Source organism: Aspergillus caelatus (genome assembly GCF_009193585.1).
Source record: "Aspergillus caelatus strain CBS 763.97 unplaced genomic scaffold BDV27scaffold_248, whole genome shotgun sequence".
In the NCBI taxonomy this organism is placed as follows: domain Eukaryota; kingdom Fungi; phylum Ascomycota; class Eurotiomycetes; order Eurotiales; family Aspergillaceae; genus Aspergillus; species Aspergillus caelatus.
The window spans coordinates 1-14,873 of NW_022475511.1; the positions used below are offsets into that span (position 1 = coordinate 1).

Sequence of the window (14,873 nt, forward strand, 5' to 3'; positions counted from 1 at the left end):
TAAAACCAAACTAAAGAAGCAATGATCCTTGACACGGACTAAAAACAGAAGACTGTGAGGGGAAGAAATGTGAGAGAAACAAAATTAGAGTAAAAAAAGAAAAGAAAAGAAAAAAAAAAAAAAAACTTATTCAACAAGGGCGAAAAAAAAAACGACCCCCAAGTGTTGGATATCAAAAGTTGCTCCCTCCCAGATTTTTCATTGGCCGATCGAAGGAGATTCGCCTCTGAACAGGGTTTGTGATTTGATAGCTATTCTTGTCGTCTTAGGAGAGCATTCAATGAAGAATTCGTGATTCCTTCATATTGTTTTCTAAAGTTTTCATATTATACCTTCGCATCTCTGCTTCGGGTTCCCTCTTTTTTTCTCCTCTTTTCTTGTGTCGTTTCCAATATCCTTATTCTTCCCTCGGCTTATAGAATTTGATTCTTTAATCCGTGACCCTCGAATTGACTCACGGCCCGTCGATTCCGTGGCTTCCCTTACCTCTACTACGTCGAGATCGTTGTTGCATCGCTCGGCTTTCAGCCAACGGGTTCTGATTGACTGCAGCGCGCGCACTGAGCTGTCAAGTGCCCTTTGGCTTTGGGCCTCACGAACACCCCGCCAGCTGTTCGCACGGCATCCACTGACGTGCTCCACGTCTTTCATCTTGCCTGCCCTACCGCCTGCGTTTGGCCTTCTCCAGCCAGTCAGCCTGTTTCGTCCGACTGACTACTGCTTCTTTTCCTACGCTTACCGGTTCGTTGGAAGCGCATATTCTACCTGACTCAAACTCTGAGTCTTTACTTCGGGCGTCTCTGTTTTTTTAATCCTTTCTGGATATCGATTCACCGCCACGCCACGTTTTTTTTCCCCCATCAGCTTGTAAACAATCAAAGAGTCATTTGGTTTACGCTTTGATCCATTCAGCTGTGGTCTCTGTCAACCCTTCATAAATTTTTTTCTTTTTTCCCCTGCTGCCTGAATTAAAAGAAAAAAAAAAAACATCTTGGAAGAAAATCAGTGGACAATGCTTCTTCTTCCAAATTGACCTCGAACCCTCTCTTCCCTCCCTGCGTTTCGCATTGCTTCTCCTCACGTCCACTCTCTGCACGTGAAAAGGAAGCCTCACTATTCTGGTCATCAAAACCTCTTCTACAAGAACACGTCATTTCTGGAATCGTGCACCATGTTGAAACTTTCCCAACTTATAGACGCCAAAGGGCGGGATAGTTCCGAAGCCATGATAGAGTCATACCGACAACCACCGCAGTCACCGTTGACCAACACCTCGTCGACACCGGTCTCTCCCGCCGTCTCTCTCTTCTCTGCCAAAGGACATACCCGCTTTTCGAGTTCCGTGTCCTCTTTGGTCTCCTCGCCGGGCCATAATAACTCGATGGAGATCACGTCCAGGAATCCCTTGACAGGAGTAAAGGAAGAATCCTGTGGAGCCCCTGCTAGGGATCTCGAGGAGGATTATTTCCGTATGTTGTGGCCCTTGCTCCCAGCCCCCCTCCCCGTTCTCGAGTCTTTTCTCCGATTGTACTTATACAATTGTATTGACCAATACAGAACACTTCGACCAAGATCTGTCCGAGTTTGAGGGCCAGTACTTTGCCTCAGTCGACTACTCGGACGAGTACGATCTCACGGATGCCGGCATGGACATCCCTCATTCACCCAAAAAGAGACGCTCGGATAGTGTCTCCGCCAAGGGTCTGTCGCGGATCGGTTCACGCATATCGACCATTTCGAACCGTTGGAAGTCTAGACAGGGCTCCGATGGTTTCGATGCGTTGGATGCCTTCTCGATGCGGTCTCGCACCAATTCCGCATCCTCTATCCTTGTCGGTCCCACTATCGTTCCCGTTAGTCGAGTCAATTCCGTCACCGTGCCACCTTCACCCGCCAGGACAATCTTTGAAGAGCGACTCAGTGAGTCTGGGGCTTTACCCATTGATATCGCAAAAGCAAATCGTCACAGCCAGGATAACGATGACGCGAGCCCTAAAGCGACCACCCCCCTGCTACCTCCATTCATGGGCGACCAACCAACGTATCCAGTGACATCCCGAGTCCACTCCCCTTTGCAATCGCCATCCGTGGCGGACATGTCGGAGGATGCCTTTGACGGTGCAGCATCCCGGGACTCACGGTTGGCCAGCCTGCCGTCGCCGCCGCTGTCTACCAGGCCTTCCATTTCGTCATTCAATCGTCCGCGCGCGAGCACGGTACGACCAGCGTCGGTGGATGCACCTCCCTATTTTTTATCAGACCCGAACGATGAGTGGGCAAACAAGCTCGGTCATGCCAATTTTACAATTCACCCGGAGCCGTACGTGCCCGAGATGTACGATCTCGAATCTTTTCGTCAATTACGAGCCCAGTGGGATTTGGCACAATGCAACTTCACCAAGCACCTTGTCCGAACGGGCGAGCATTACGGGATCACATCCACAATCTACAAGTTGACGCAGGAGAAGTGGGATTGTATCAATAGTGAATGGAAGCACCACCACGAGATGATGCTTTCCCAACTAGAGGCCATAGAAGGACACCGTCTACACCTCACCGAGTCGCAGTGCGACCCGTGCGAACAGATCAAGCTTCCACGCCTCCATGATGAGAAATTCCCCGAGTTGGGCGATGGAGAGATTGTCGGGCCCATGAAGATTATTGCCCCGGCCACCAGCGGATCGGGGCTCTGTCGGAGTCAGTCGTTGAAACGCAATTTCTTCAGATTCTTCCAGGATCTGATGTCACGATCTTAGAACCCTTGGTCTGTCTAGTCCTAGGGACCAAATTTCCTTGATGACCATAGAATTACCGCGAGAGGCATCGATGTACAACATCTAATGACTTTTACGCCTCTCGAATGATTGATTAAGCGTGACGAATAATGCCTTTCCTTTCTTTCTTTTTCCGGTTTGCTGTGATCCGATAATGACGACTGACGACCTGCGTCTGCGACTACTGACTCGCAATTGCGCAATGCATTCCTTACGATAATTGCCTTTCCCTTTGTTTTTCTATGCGTGGAGTCTCCGGAGGTCGCCTTACAGGCGCGTGTAAATGGTACCACGGTTTACTGTTATGTTCTCATTGTGTTCTACCCCTATCAGCAATATTCCTTGCATAACTATTGAGGAAACCACCTGGTCAATCGGAGTAAAAAAACAGGAGGTTGGGAGAGAGCAGAAGGGCGCTCTGGAGGGGACGCTACCGGTGCTTTGACCATTTCGTTCCTTGATATACCCCGAGACATGTCTGTTTGAGTTCGCGTCCATTGTATCGCATGGAAAAGTTCGTGTCTCAAAAAGCATTATTGATCTATACCTCACATGTATATAATACGCATTATACCCAGCATCTGCATAATGATATGACTAATGTGGGAAGATTCTAATTTCGAACTGATTACAGCATCTCACAGTATGTATAGCTAGGAATTGCTTTGCGTATGTACACAGATACAACGTTTAATGCCCCGGAAAGTCACTATTCCGTACAATATTGACATACAGCGATCTGTGCACCCAAGGTCTCAATAAAGCTCAACAAGGTTTGGACAAAAACTGAGTTTAAACCCAGTACTGCTTCCAGATTTTCTTCGATTCTTCATCCCCGCGGAAGCGGAAGTCGACTCGAACAATATCCTTGAAACCCTCCGCCATCGTTGGCTCCTTGAACCGACGGCCGAAATCCCCAAATGCGATTCCGGGGAGTAGGGTCCTGCTTTCCGGATTCTAAAGAACATTCATTCACGCATTAGCCTGCCATTATGGAGGGTATAACTGTATGTATATAGGGGTACACATATTGTCAAGATCCAAAGGGCTAGCCAGGTGTTTCGGCGGGAGAGAGGGGGGAAAGAGGGGGTATAGAGATAATGAACGCATGACGCTGTATTACCATATGTCTCCGGGTCTGTGCAACTTCGGATCTTGGGGGTCATAGAGTACAAGGGTAGTAGTACAATTACATACCAAGGACTTGTTGGCAGCACGGACAGCATTGTTGTGCCGACAGAGAGTTGGGGATGCAGAAAAATATACGCAGCGAATGGGAATGCCGAATTCCTTTGCGACTTCGATCCAGTGGGATCTTGTTTCTGGGTCTGCGTTCGTATTGTCTAATAGGGAATATTGTGCCTCCTCCCGAGGGAGGATAGATCAGGTGGTTAGTTGTCTGAGTTTTATACTAATACTCATTGCGGTTGTGGCTTTTTGTATTGAGGTTTAAAGATGGAAGACAAACGGCGGGGGTGTTGTAGAGAATTGGGAAACTAATGCAAGGAGTTTACATACCGACTACCACGGACCTTCCGGCCGCAAGGTGCTCCTTGGCGACTTTGATACATTTAGGGCGCTGGCCAGGTCTAATTAGCATTCCTTTTCCTTGAGCTTTAATTGCTACCCCTGCATGAGCGATGCTCCACTCAGGGATTCTGTAACAATGCATTGACGACTAAACGAGTGGCGTGGTCGGATTGCCAACATACCGTTTTCAAAATGTCCTGGTTCACTCGTTCATATCCCAATGGCTCCAGATAATCCCAGTAGAAAGTCGACTTGCCCGCGCCGGGGCTGCCGCAGAAGGTCACTAGTTCGAGAGCGCTTTGACGGGTGAATGGGGGTAAAGCTGTCGGCGATACGTTATTGTCTTGATCATGGTGCCGAAGAAATTATAGGCAACCTCGTAACAGATGTAGGCTAGACTCTGCACTCCGACTTACCATCATCGGCCTGGTCAGATTGTAAATATAGAGAAGGATCGAATGATTCCACGAGCGGCTCCGGCGCGGCGTTGAGAAAAAACTCCTCTGGTGTTTGAAATGGAACTCCGGCATTTACAGCAAAACCACTGAAGAGTCATGTCAGATTAAGCTATGACCGCTGGTGAGGGTTGCCTACCGATCTACCTGGGAATGGTCATTTGGCCGTCCAGCGGCATCCCCAACATAAATCGATTTGGATAAGTCCACGCCGTTCAGGTCAAAATCATAGTCGTCTAGGAACTCTTTCCACATCCCGATTCTTGGTTTTCTGTAACCATCGTCAAGAGTAGCTGCGTAAACACTGAGAGGAATGTCTAGTTGTTTCATGACAGCAGAGGCCCTCTCTTTGAAGTTCGTGAGGCTTTTTGAATCAGAACGCCCTCCTTTCATCTCCTTTTGTAGGCTGATCTTCTTCTGATTCGATATGATGATGACATAGTAACTAATGAGCGAGATGTCAGTTCCCACCTGTTTAAGCAAGACGTCCCCAAGTAGTGAACATCACGTAGCGATCGATTGAAGACCCCACATACCCATCTGCGCTCAACTCCTTAAGTCTAGAGGGAACTGTATCATGCCACCACTTCCAGTCTGAGGAGTTCTTGGGAAAAGTGTTGCCAGAAGCCGTTGAGACTAACGTTGAGTCCTACGGCGCGTCAGTTTCCCACACCGCTCAAGTGCTCCCGGTCGATGTATCCCCACCAAATCAAAGGCAGCCACCTTTGGCTTCTCTTCAGTCTGTTTATGGTCTGCTTTCTTCGCATATTTGCCGACGACAAGACTGTTGTTCACGATGCGCCAGGTGATTTGCTCGGGCTTCTTCTGAGATGCGGGAGTGAAGAACGATGACACCGATTGTTCTGTAGGATCAGTTAGTATTACAAAACATAATTAAGAGCTATTATAGCTGAGGTCAGGTATTGAAATACATACTTGTCAGTGTGGATTCAATCTTTCTCTTTATCGGGGGTGGGGAGATAGCCCCAGTTGGAGACGCTCGCCGTTTGACCGAGCCGGCCATTCTGGTGACTTGTAATCTCGAAAGAATTTTGGCGGGTAATCAAGGGATTGTAATAATGCTATTGTCGTTTTATCCGGCCAGGTTATGACGTTATGGTTGAAGAAGATATAAATGAGCCATCATCCCAAGTTGCTCCATCGGACACTGAACACGCGGGCAACGCGCGTTAGGTTCGCGAAGTCACATGCTCTAGATAGATGGGTCCCATTCCCTATTTAATATAGTTAACCACCTATCTATGGATACTTACTTGTACGACATCACGCAGTGACTCTCTGCCAAAAATAACCTGAAGTCCGAGATATATACTGTTATTTATATGGCAATGAGATGGTGTAAGTCTCCGTATGTGAAATTCTGACACTGTCTAAATGAGAGAACGAATTGTCAACACGGCCATTACTACTATTGAATATACCTATTTACTCAGATATGATACTGTCACAGATATCGGTCCCCACATAACCTTGGTATGGAGCATATAATCACTTCTCATGGTGTAAAGCTAATTTCCTATTGCGTTAAGAGCTACTCTACTCCGTAGCTTCTAGTGTTTGACCATCAGAATGTAGGTGTGCGTCGCGTTTTCCGGTCCCAGTACTGATCTTCACGGAAGACATACTTGTACGAATACAATGACCGGTGTATACTAAATCAGTGAAGCGGGCCGAATAGCATTCTGCACATCCCCCTTCATTCTTCCCCCGCAAGGTAATTGGTGTTAACCAGGAAGGGCAACACCGATACGAAATATTCAATCATGCGAATCGTACGGAGTACTTTTGCATGTGGAATGATTTTAGAGCAAGTTCGCAACTCACTATTACAACATGGGGCACCGAAGGGAGAAGTTGGAATACACAAAGTTTTGTAATTTGTATTAAGAAAATATCTAACGGAAGCACTGCCCGGGGTATAAAATACGCAAACCTAAGAATGAAAAAGGACGTCTATCCGATTACTTCGCTCGTGTGTCCAAGGAAAGTCGATCCGCCTGTTCCAGCCGGACGGCCGACTTCAGCTGCTCACGGAGTCCAAACAAATGCTGCGACGCGGTCTTCATCATCTCCTGGTTACCTCCATCCTGGACGGCAATAGAGGCCTGCAAGACATAGCTTCCGGTTTTTTCCAGCGGGGACATCTGCTGAAAAGGAGGTAACTGTCGCCGCGGTTCATGTGATTCAGAGCCTTCTGCAGGATAATGCAGAACCCGATGTAGGTAGATGACGATATCATTCAAAATAAAGACATCCCCCTCTACCACGTACTCCGTGACAAAACTGGCCGGGTCATCAGTAAACGTAATCAATCAGAATACTGTTTGATCCTTAGTAAACTGACCTATAACCCCAGGCGTTCATGGGGGCGGTAACATCGCCCTTGGGCAAACTAGCGCTGGCCATCAGCCGGGTGGTAACGGCGGAACGAGTCCCCGCCTCGGGGATATCCCTAAACTCCAGTTTCCAGGGTTGATTCTCATAACTGTAGGGGCGGTACTCCAATTTTGCACCAGAATCAGTTCCAGACATGGGCGCATCGGGGTCACCAGATGATGCAGCGGAGGATTGGGCACCAAAGTCAGCCTCGGAAACCGGTCCGACCACTTGTGTATAGAACATGCCACCATTCAGCATCTTATTCAGACGCTGCATTTCATTGCCTTGCAGGTCTTGACTGGCACCCACACGGGTATTGATCAGCCCTGGTTTCCGATAGGCCTTGAAGATCAGACGCCTCTCTAAGCGGTGACGGGGTTGCATGGCCGTCAACCCGGCCAGCTGTTGTAGCAGCTCATGGTGCTGGTGCGCGGGAACCGAGGCGAAGAGCAGTAGCTCATGCATGATCACAAGTGGGAAAACAACAGTTAAGACCACCGCCCGAATCGGAGTTAAAATCGCAGGATTGGGAGCGCTCCGCCAGTGAGGTGGTCGGAGTGGTGAGGAGCCGGTAGGGTCAGAGCGGGCGAACCCGGAATTGGAATTGGCCCAAGCTTCCCAACTTTTTCCGAGCGGGACACACAGTTCGTAATATTTTCTTTTCTTTTACCTTTTCTGTCCCATTTAGGTCGAGAGGTAATACCAATCAATACGGTCCTATGTAATTTAAATAATATCTCCGATCATGGAGGGTCAGGTCTGGTACCCTTTCGAAACTTTCTTTCTTTTTGGGTATCAAAGGGGAAATGAATTCCGTGAGGAGAACAACAAAGGACGTAGAGTTGGAGAAGAATGAGATAAATCGAAAGTTGCTTATTAGGGTTAGGACTAGTAAGTAGTAACAGGGCCGGGGGTGAATTGGTAGCTGCGAGACCTTTTCCTCGGGGTGCGGGGAACGAGTTCCGAGAGCGTCAAGAGATAAATAATCGAGGGAATGTGGTCTGATGAGGGGAAGAGGAGGCGCAGAATGGACCGCTGACGGTGCAGGGTTCATAAGGAGTTGCATAAGCTTAGGTCACTGAGCACCTGTCAGGGACGAAAAACGGCTTCACCGGGATGGCGGCTTGGGAAAAGATCGGACCCGAGAGGCAATAGTGTTCTGGGGAAGGAAGATTATCAACGACCGACTATTGCATGATTTGAGATCATCGCCGAATGATCTTCTGTCATTGGAAGTCATCCCACCGATTTTAGTTTGGGGAAGGAAGCCCTTAGTCTCTTTTCTGTAAATCCGGAACGCCTTCTGTCGGCAATCGAGGTATGTATGGATGTACATACAATGTACATAGATAGTAAGTGTAGTACGCCGAACGGAATACCTTACTAGTAGATACACGACCGAGAGCAGTGGTACATAGAGGGTACCACCCATTGTTGGTATTCCTCTGGTAACCCCGAGTAAAATACCATACGACCTACTAATTTCCTACAGTAATCCTTCTCCGGACCACCCACCGAGAGGAGCTTATCAATTGCACCTGCACTCCAGTACTACGCTAATTCTGCCCTCGCTTCCGCTCCGACCCCGAACGCTCTCCCAAGCCTTTTTCTACTCCTCCTCCCTCCTTTGTCCTCCCACTTTCCTTTTCTCTTTTTCTCTTCACCCTCGCGTCCAGTCTTCCAGTCTTTCGACCACTGTATATAATACTTTCGTTGCATCCCCGAGATCATCTCGAAGACAATCCCAGGAGACTGTCAAAATTAGATTATACCCCAACGTCACAACTTTTAATAAATACCTACCTGGTCGCGTCGGGCAATAGCGGAACCCCCAATTCTCGCGCAATCTCTTCGCCTCAACCAAAAATTCTTCCTTTTAAACAATCCTAATTTCTCTCATACATCACATATTCAAAATGCACGCCACTGCTGCTCTCCGCTCCGTTGCCCGGACTCCTCTTATTCGGTTCCTTGGCCGTCGCTCCGTGCCTCGTATGTACTTCTGTTCCCTGCCCAATTGCGGGTAAAAAGAGCAATTGAGCCGAGACTAACCCATTGCATCCAGAATCCATTGACCACACTCCTCGTCCTCACCCCGCCTCTCCTACAGGCGCCCTCCCCGACTCTTTCGCTGCCTACCGTGTTAAGGCCCAGCAGCACGGTCCTCTGAGCCGTGGCTCGTTCGTTCAGGGCTCGATCGGCCGTAGCTCGGGCTCCGCTTTGGGCCCCGTTCAGCCCAAGCAGGGAGAATACTTCGACCGTGCCGAGCTTCCTCCTCGGTTCCAGCGTCTTCCGTGGAGCCAGGCTGAGATTGAAGCCATCGAGACCGGTGGTGCCAGTCTCTTGGCTTAAGCCCTCTTGTGTATATGAATGAGGGATGATGCAATGAAGACGATTACAACGATAGAAGTGAGATGACTGGGGGACTCGCTTGTTCGAAGGGTCACTGTTGAACGGAGACACGACGCAAGTAGCTCTCCGATGTCTTCGATGCGATACGAAGAACATCCGGATAGCCCGTGGGGCTGGGTTAATCTCACGTCGTCGTGGACCCTAACTTCATTAAGCGACAGGGGTTGGAAGCTTCGTACCTGATGGGTCCAGGAGAATCTTCACCGGGGGGAAATCTCTGGCCGACTCCTGCTACTTTACTTTGTTTTATTTATTCGTACCATGGCGCTGGTGGTTGTTACTTCTTCCTTAGCGGTTTTTATTTTCTTCTGGCGTGGTATATGGGGTGTTATCGTCTTGATGTCTGACTGCGGAATGTTCAGGTTTGCAAACATTCGTGCATAGATGGTTTCATTTGTTGCTAAGACTTCGATCCCTAATGGCTCCTTCGGTATCATACTGGGGGCTCGAGGAGGACAAAGTCTTAGATGGATTCTTCATTCACAGATTCCAATATATCCAGAATTTTCCAGATATCTTCCATTTAGTAGACTATGCAAATAGGCTAATGGCACGCACGTGTTCGATACTGCAAGAGGGTCCATGAATCCCCCATGACGTAGCCAAGTAGAATAGCAGTGGAACGCTTATATTTCCTTTCTCCTTGCATCTCAACTTCAGTGTACTCGCCAGGCCATAGTTGAATAGCCTCCAGCTACTTCACCATGTTCTAGCACGATGCCAATGTCATCTTCCCGCACTCTCTTGGATCTCAAATCGATAGCGAGTTGTTTTTGCGAATGGTTCAAGGTGGAACATAAGACCAGAGGGCCACAGGCAACAAATTTGACAATATGCCCACTCTGGTCAGCTTTTACGAGAAAGCGTCAGCGCAGATGAAGGGCTCTAGAACTTCGAGCACTTCGTCGGCCTTGACCCAACCCCCATTTCCATACTAGGGGACCCGTTTCAGGTGAGTCCACTGGAGACCCGTGTCCGAAGCCATCAAAACTCTGAAGGCCTCTTCCAACTCTTGGCTTGTGTAAGATATTCTAAGTATCTCGGATCTCCATTTACCATATATGGTGTTGGCGAGTATCTTGGGGTTAATATGCACTCCTTTGCAGGTGAGGTGCGGCTTGGGACGATCAGGGAGTTTCAGCATATGTTTTGCTGCCTGGACCACATCAGCAACCGTCTCCGTATCGAGAAACTAAGGGCAAGCGTCAGCTTTAGTTTAACGGATACCAACAATGGGTCGCAGTCATACTTCCCCCACTTTAATGTAGGTCGAACCATAGTGGATGGTGAGTTCTCCCATCGTGTTAGGGTAGAAACTGTGTCAATGTTTGAAGAAAACAGATGGTGGTGGTATGGAGGGATTGATATTGGGGGAATATGCTTGGTGGCTTGGGATATGAAAGGAAGAGAAAGGTGAAGCGAGGAAGAAGATCAAGGGAAATATAAGATAGGGGAGCTCAGGGAGTTGGGTCGGATATCTAAGTTCGTGGCTATTTGATGTTGATATTCACTTGGATTGGTTTTCATTCCAGAGAGCTTGGAACAGAGCCTTTGCCTGCCTTTAATAATTAAGGTCAACGTCAATGGGGTTATGACTTCAAACTCACCCAACTCAGTACATCTATCATGTGGTTCATTGCAGTTATCACTCACAACTCTTTTAGATGGCACTCTAAGCGTACTACTCATAAGGATGGGAGTGTCTGTAACGCTTTGGAAATCACTCTACTTAGTATTGGACTGTGTTGAGCCAACAATAGCCAACAATAGCCCGAGTCAGGTACACTTCTCCGCGATTAATCTTATAATCAGCCTATCCAAGCAATGTAGACTCTTGTAGATTTTTGAGGAATGTCCAGCATATTTGGGTAGACATATAGCTCAATGGCATAATACTGTCCTCCTCTTTCTGTTCCAATTACTCTGTCTTGATATAGATAGTAACTGCCATGTATCCGTATGTATAGATTCGACTTGACCGATTCACCATTGATCGACGCAGTATTATACTTCCGATGCATTATCCATTTCCCCACAAGGTTCTAGGAATCTCTGTAGTAGTTGCTGGTATGAAATCACAGAGTGTGCAAGAATAATAATCCTGTCTGGTGCTTCCGAAAACCATCCCTCATATTCTGGTATCCGCTCTCTGAAGGCAGAAGTACTCTTTCTATGTATGTCATCCTCACCCAAGCACTCACCGGTACAATACCAGACTTTATTGGAAGGTCATCTTTATCTTTGCTCTAGTGTCTAACAGCGATGAAAGCCCCATAGTCTCTAGAATATCTCACTTACCCGCTTGCAGATTAACCTTAGGAGACAACACTGTGCGCGTTCAAAAGATGAAGAATCAATACCCCTATGGTGTCAAACCTTCCCTATTACTCCCATAAAGACAGTAATAAGGAATTCCAATGATGAGGAGATATCAGGGACGAAACTCGGGGAGGAGGGCCGAAGCCCTCCCCTAATAGACAGCGAATCCTCCCTAATCTTTGGGGGTAGGACAGAGAGGACTGCAACGTAGCTTTCCATACTCCTTTTTCGGAAATAGAACGTGAAATTCACGCCACTTAGGCTTCTAGATTTGTCTATACATCCGGATGGAAAGTATCCGGGGCGGCGGGTTTAGCAATATTTGCTATCAAGGAAATGAAGAACATCCCATATGCATATCCTAGATAGAGAGCCCTAGATTTGTGAGAAATCACTGTACTCTGTGATGAAGGACATAAGTTTATATATAGAGCTTATATATAGGAAAATAAGAGGGAAAGGATTGCCAGTAAGGAAAGAAGGTGAACTAGGCGATGTACTCCTGTGACTGCTACTCTTGAGCATTGGGGGCATACAAATTCTTGAGCAAATACTTCAATTTTCTAACCTTGGCAGCCATTTGAGTAGAACTACAGGGACATTAATTTTATTGCAAAAGGAGTTTTGCACGTCGGTGGTACGTTTAATTTGGGCAGAAGACCTAAAAGATGACTAAGGAGCAACCACGTTTCCAAAGTGACATACAAACCTCAACCACAACTTCATACCACATCTAATCGCATCGGGTTTCTTTCTTGTCTTCCTGATAATTGAATATCCCAGTCAAGATCTGAGACAAGAGTCCAAGCATGGCTTCCGATGCCAACGGCACTATAACTTTCACTGAAGTGGACGAGGTCAATAACCCTACTGCTACTTACATCTACTCTGGAGTTGTGGATCTGTCGACGCATCTTCCCCAGCATGATAAGAACAATAACACAGGGCGACTGGATGTGATAGTACGTTTCTATATTTTATTTCGAATTTGAATCAGTTGTCTAGACGTTGCATGTATGGTGGAAATGAGAGAACCTCAAATTCATTGGAAATCAATCCCTCTCTCTCATGAATACAGTCGGCATAATCAGTATTGATGATCACCCTTCATATAACTATATGACTCTATTGAAATTTCTGAGATATCTCATTCTATGTCAACAATAAACAAGTTGTGGCCACTGATTTGACAACGTACAGCACCCCTCCTCCAAGCCACAGTCATGGTCTTTGTCCTCTCTCAAAAGCCTCCTGGTCGACGTGTTTCTCCCTGCTGGATATCCTCACAGTGTCAGTGATGATTATGCCCCGTAGGTTATCTCGTACCCTGATGATTTTCTTTGTGCGACTATAGGATGAGTACCGCTGATATAGATTGCAGGTACCAAATCTTTGTGAGTACTACATCTTGCCTATGCCATACATGATTACCTCATAGCCAACAACGGAGTCTGAATATGCTCTCCTCTACAATGTCTTATTGCCAAAACGTGGATTATGAGCGTGACTAACTCATCAACACTTAAGGATTCGCTTCAAGCGTTCAGTAGTTCAATTGCCGGCCTCCTGTCTTCGAGAGCAGTACTACAAGGTAATGCCCCTTAGTCAAGGGCTACTGCGGCTTTACTAACGGTCAGAAAACAGGTGTTGGAGTGGGCAATGCGGATGCTTCCCCGACAGCTGCTCTTCTGCTTCACATCCTTCAAGACACATCCGGCCGAGTTGCAACCATTCTATTTGCCCATAGGGTTGGCACTGCCCTAGAGCCAGAATGCAAAATGTACCGCCTCGCAGCAGATATATTCAACGATGCTGCAATGATTTTGGACTGTCTTTCCCCGATGCTCCCAACAGGATTCAGTCGGGTGACTGTACTCAGCACAGCAGGCGTGTTACGAGCTCTGTGTGGCGTCGCAGGAGGAAGCTCTAAGGCGAGTTTGAGTGCACATTTCTCTCGGTGGGGGAATCTCGCAGAAGTTAGCGCCGTACGTTCTGCTCAAACTGTGAAAGGCTATACCAATCACTGATTTCCTGTCCAGAAAGACTCCTCACAAGAAACTATCATCTCCCTTATTGGGATGCTGGTAAGATTAATTCGATATCCCCTTGCACGGTGCCAAGCTGATGAAGTGCAGGTTGGATCCTTTGTTGTATCTCACGTTACAAGCTACCCCGCAACCTGGATTTCTCTAGTGATGCTTCTTACCATGCATCTGAGTCTCAATTACGCAGCTGTCCGTTCCGTACAAATGACCAGTCTAAACCGGCAACGAGCCAACATCGTCTTCTCAACATTACTAGACTCCAACGCAGATCTTGACATTGCAAACCTCAACCAAGCTCACCCAACCCCCAAGCATACCAAAGCAACACAATCACAGAATCAATGGCAGCTACCAACCCCAGCCCAAGTCTCCAAGCAAGAGAAGATCTTCGAGACGGACGGCATCTTAAAATGGATCTCTGCCCCATCAACACAACACAAACTAGGCTTCTGCCGTATCGGAGTCTCGCTCGAACAATTCCTCGCCCCGTCGTCGACACGCACGGGATCCGGCTCCCTGAAAACATCAACACCCATGGCCGACCTTTCCTCCCTCTTCAGATCAGAAGACTACCTGTTATTCCTGCACCATAACCGCCAAACCTGGGACGCAAGAATCCTCCTGAAAACGAGTAGCACAACCCAAACACAACTCAAAGCCTGGATGCACGCATTACTGACTGCACGAGTGCTATGCTCATCCGCAAGGGAGATGCGGGCACAAGAGGGCAGCACAGAGATGAAGTATATCACGGACACGATCTCCAAGACATTGGCTTTCCTAAATGATGGTTCTCGTGCGGATCAGTACATGTCAGCTCTTACACAGGCAGGATGGGATCTAAACATTGCTGCATTGGAAACAAGGTCTGGACGGCGGGTTGCTTGTTGATACTTAACTACCATACATGAACTAGTAGAAATATATATATATATATA

At 47.6% G+C, this 14,873-nt stretch overlaps 5 protein-coding genes across 5 annotated transcripts; 3 read left to right on the forward strand and 2 right to left on the reverse strand.

The window, feature by feature from the left end:
- Positions 1-911: 911 nt before the first annotated feature.
- Positions 912-2,899, forward strand: BDV27DRAFT_50703 (uncharacterized protein). Its single transcript, XM_032076798.1, has 2 exons — positions 912-1,469; positions 1,558-2,899. Exons 1-2 carry the CDS (start codon positions 1,172-1,174, stop codon positions 2,754-2,756), a joined length of 1,497 nt encoding a protein of 498 aa, XP_031922793.1. The 5' UTR covers positions 912-1,171; the 3' UTR covers positions 2,757-2,899.
- A 503-nt stretch (positions 2,900-3,402) lies between these two features.
- BDV27DRAFT_50710 (putative DNA 3'-phosphatase Tpp1) lies at positions 3,403-5,890 on the reverse strand. Its single transcript, XM_032076799.1, has 9 exons — positions 5,696-5,890; positions 5,465-5,622; positions 5,296-5,408; positions 4,899-5,204; positions 4,721-4,848; positions 4,487-4,626; positions 4,293-4,353; positions 3,972-4,117; positions 3,403-3,731 (listed from the first exon to the last, which is right to left on the reverse strand). Exons 1-9 carry the CDS (start codon positions 5,781-5,783, stop codon positions 3,567-3,569), a joined length of 1,305 nt encoding a protein of 434 aa, XP_031922794.1. The 5' UTR covers positions 5,784-5,890; the 3' UTR covers positions 3,403-3,566.
- Positions 5,891-6,538: 648 nt separating this feature from the next.
- On the reverse strand, positions 6,539-8,136 carry BDV27DRAFT_135700 (mediator of RNA polymerase II transcription subunit 18). Its single transcript, XM_032068597.1, has 2 exons — positions 7,125-8,136; positions 6,539-7,063 (listed from the first exon to the last, which is right to left on the reverse strand). Exons 1-2 carry the CDS (start codon positions 7,622-7,624, stop codon positions 6,742-6,744), a joined length of 822 nt encoding a protein of 273 aa, XP_031922795.1. The 5' UTR covers positions 7,625-8,136; the 3' UTR covers positions 6,539-6,741.
- A 515-nt stretch (positions 8,137-8,651) lies between these two features.
- Positions 8,652-10,145, forward strand: BDV27DRAFT_135701 (alpha-ketoglutarate dehydrogenase subunit KGD4). Its single transcript, XM_032068598.1, has 2 exons — positions 8,652-9,151; positions 9,225-10,145. The coding sequence occupies exons 1-2, from the start codon at positions 9,076-9,078 to the stop codon at positions 9,509-9,511; spliced, it is 363 nt and encodes a 120-aa protein (XP_031922796.1). The 5' UTR covers positions 8,652-9,075; the 3' UTR covers positions 9,512-10,145.
- Positions 10,146-12,699: 2,554 nt separating this feature from the next.
- Positions 12,700-14,826, forward strand: BDV27DRAFT_162363 (RUS1 family protein; the record flags this gene model as incomplete). Its single annotated transcript, XM_032073374.1, has 7 exons — positions 12,700-12,852; positions 13,091-13,200; positions 13,272-13,284; positions 13,418-13,481; positions 13,535-13,875; positions 13,930-13,974; positions 14,026-14,826. The coding sequence occupies 7 exons, from the start codon at positions 12,700-12,702 to the stop codon at positions 14,824-14,826; spliced, it is 1,527 nt and encodes a 508-aa protein (XP_031922797.1).
- Between the last annotated feature and the right edge of the window lie 47 nt (positions 14,827-14,873).

What these genes read in the sequence shown, in the direction of transcription:
- BDV27DRAFT_50710 (XM_032076799.1), bottom strand. Translation starts at nt 5,783, where the DNA reads ATGGCCGGCTCGGTCAAACGGCGAGCGTCTCCAACTGGGGCTATCTCC. An exon ending in GATTGAATCCACACTGACAA is followed by an intron (nt 5,623 to 5,695) that starts GTATGTATTTCA and finishes CTGATCCTACAG; the next exon opens with AACAATCGGTGTCATCGTTC. An exon ending in AAGGAGTTGAGCGCAGATGG is followed by an intron (nt 5,205 to 5,295) that starts GTATGTGGGGTC and finishes CTCGCTCATTAG; the next exon opens with TTACTATGTCATCATCATAT.
- BDV27DRAFT_135700 (XM_032068597.1), bottom strand. Translation starts at nt 7,624, where the DNA reads ATGCATGAGCTACTGCTCTTCGCCTCGGTTCCCGCGCACCAGCACCAT. An exon ending in ATGAACGCCTGGGGTTATAG is followed by an intron (nt 7,064 to 7,124) that starts GTCAGTTTACTA and finishes TGACCCGGCCAG; the next exon opens with TTTTGTCACGGAGTACGTGG.
- BDV27DRAFT_135701 (XM_032068598.1), top strand. Translation starts at nt 9,076, where the DNA reads ATGCACGCCACTGCTGCTCTCCGCTCCGTTGCCCGGACTCCTCTTATT. An exon ending in TGGCCGTCGCTCCGTGCCTC is followed by an intron (nt 9,152 to 9,224) that starts GTATGTACTTCT and finishes CATTGCATCCAG; the next exon opens with AATCCATTGACCACACTCCT.
- BDV27DRAFT_50703 (XM_032076798.1), top strand. Translation starts at nt 1,172, where the DNA reads ATGTTGAAACTTTCCCAACTTATAGACGCCAAAGGGCGGGATAGTTCC. An exon ending in TCTCGAGGAGGATTATTTCC is followed by an intron (nt 1,470 to 1,557) that starts GTATGTTGTGGC and finishes TGACCAATACAG; the next exon opens with AACACTTCGACCAAGATCTG.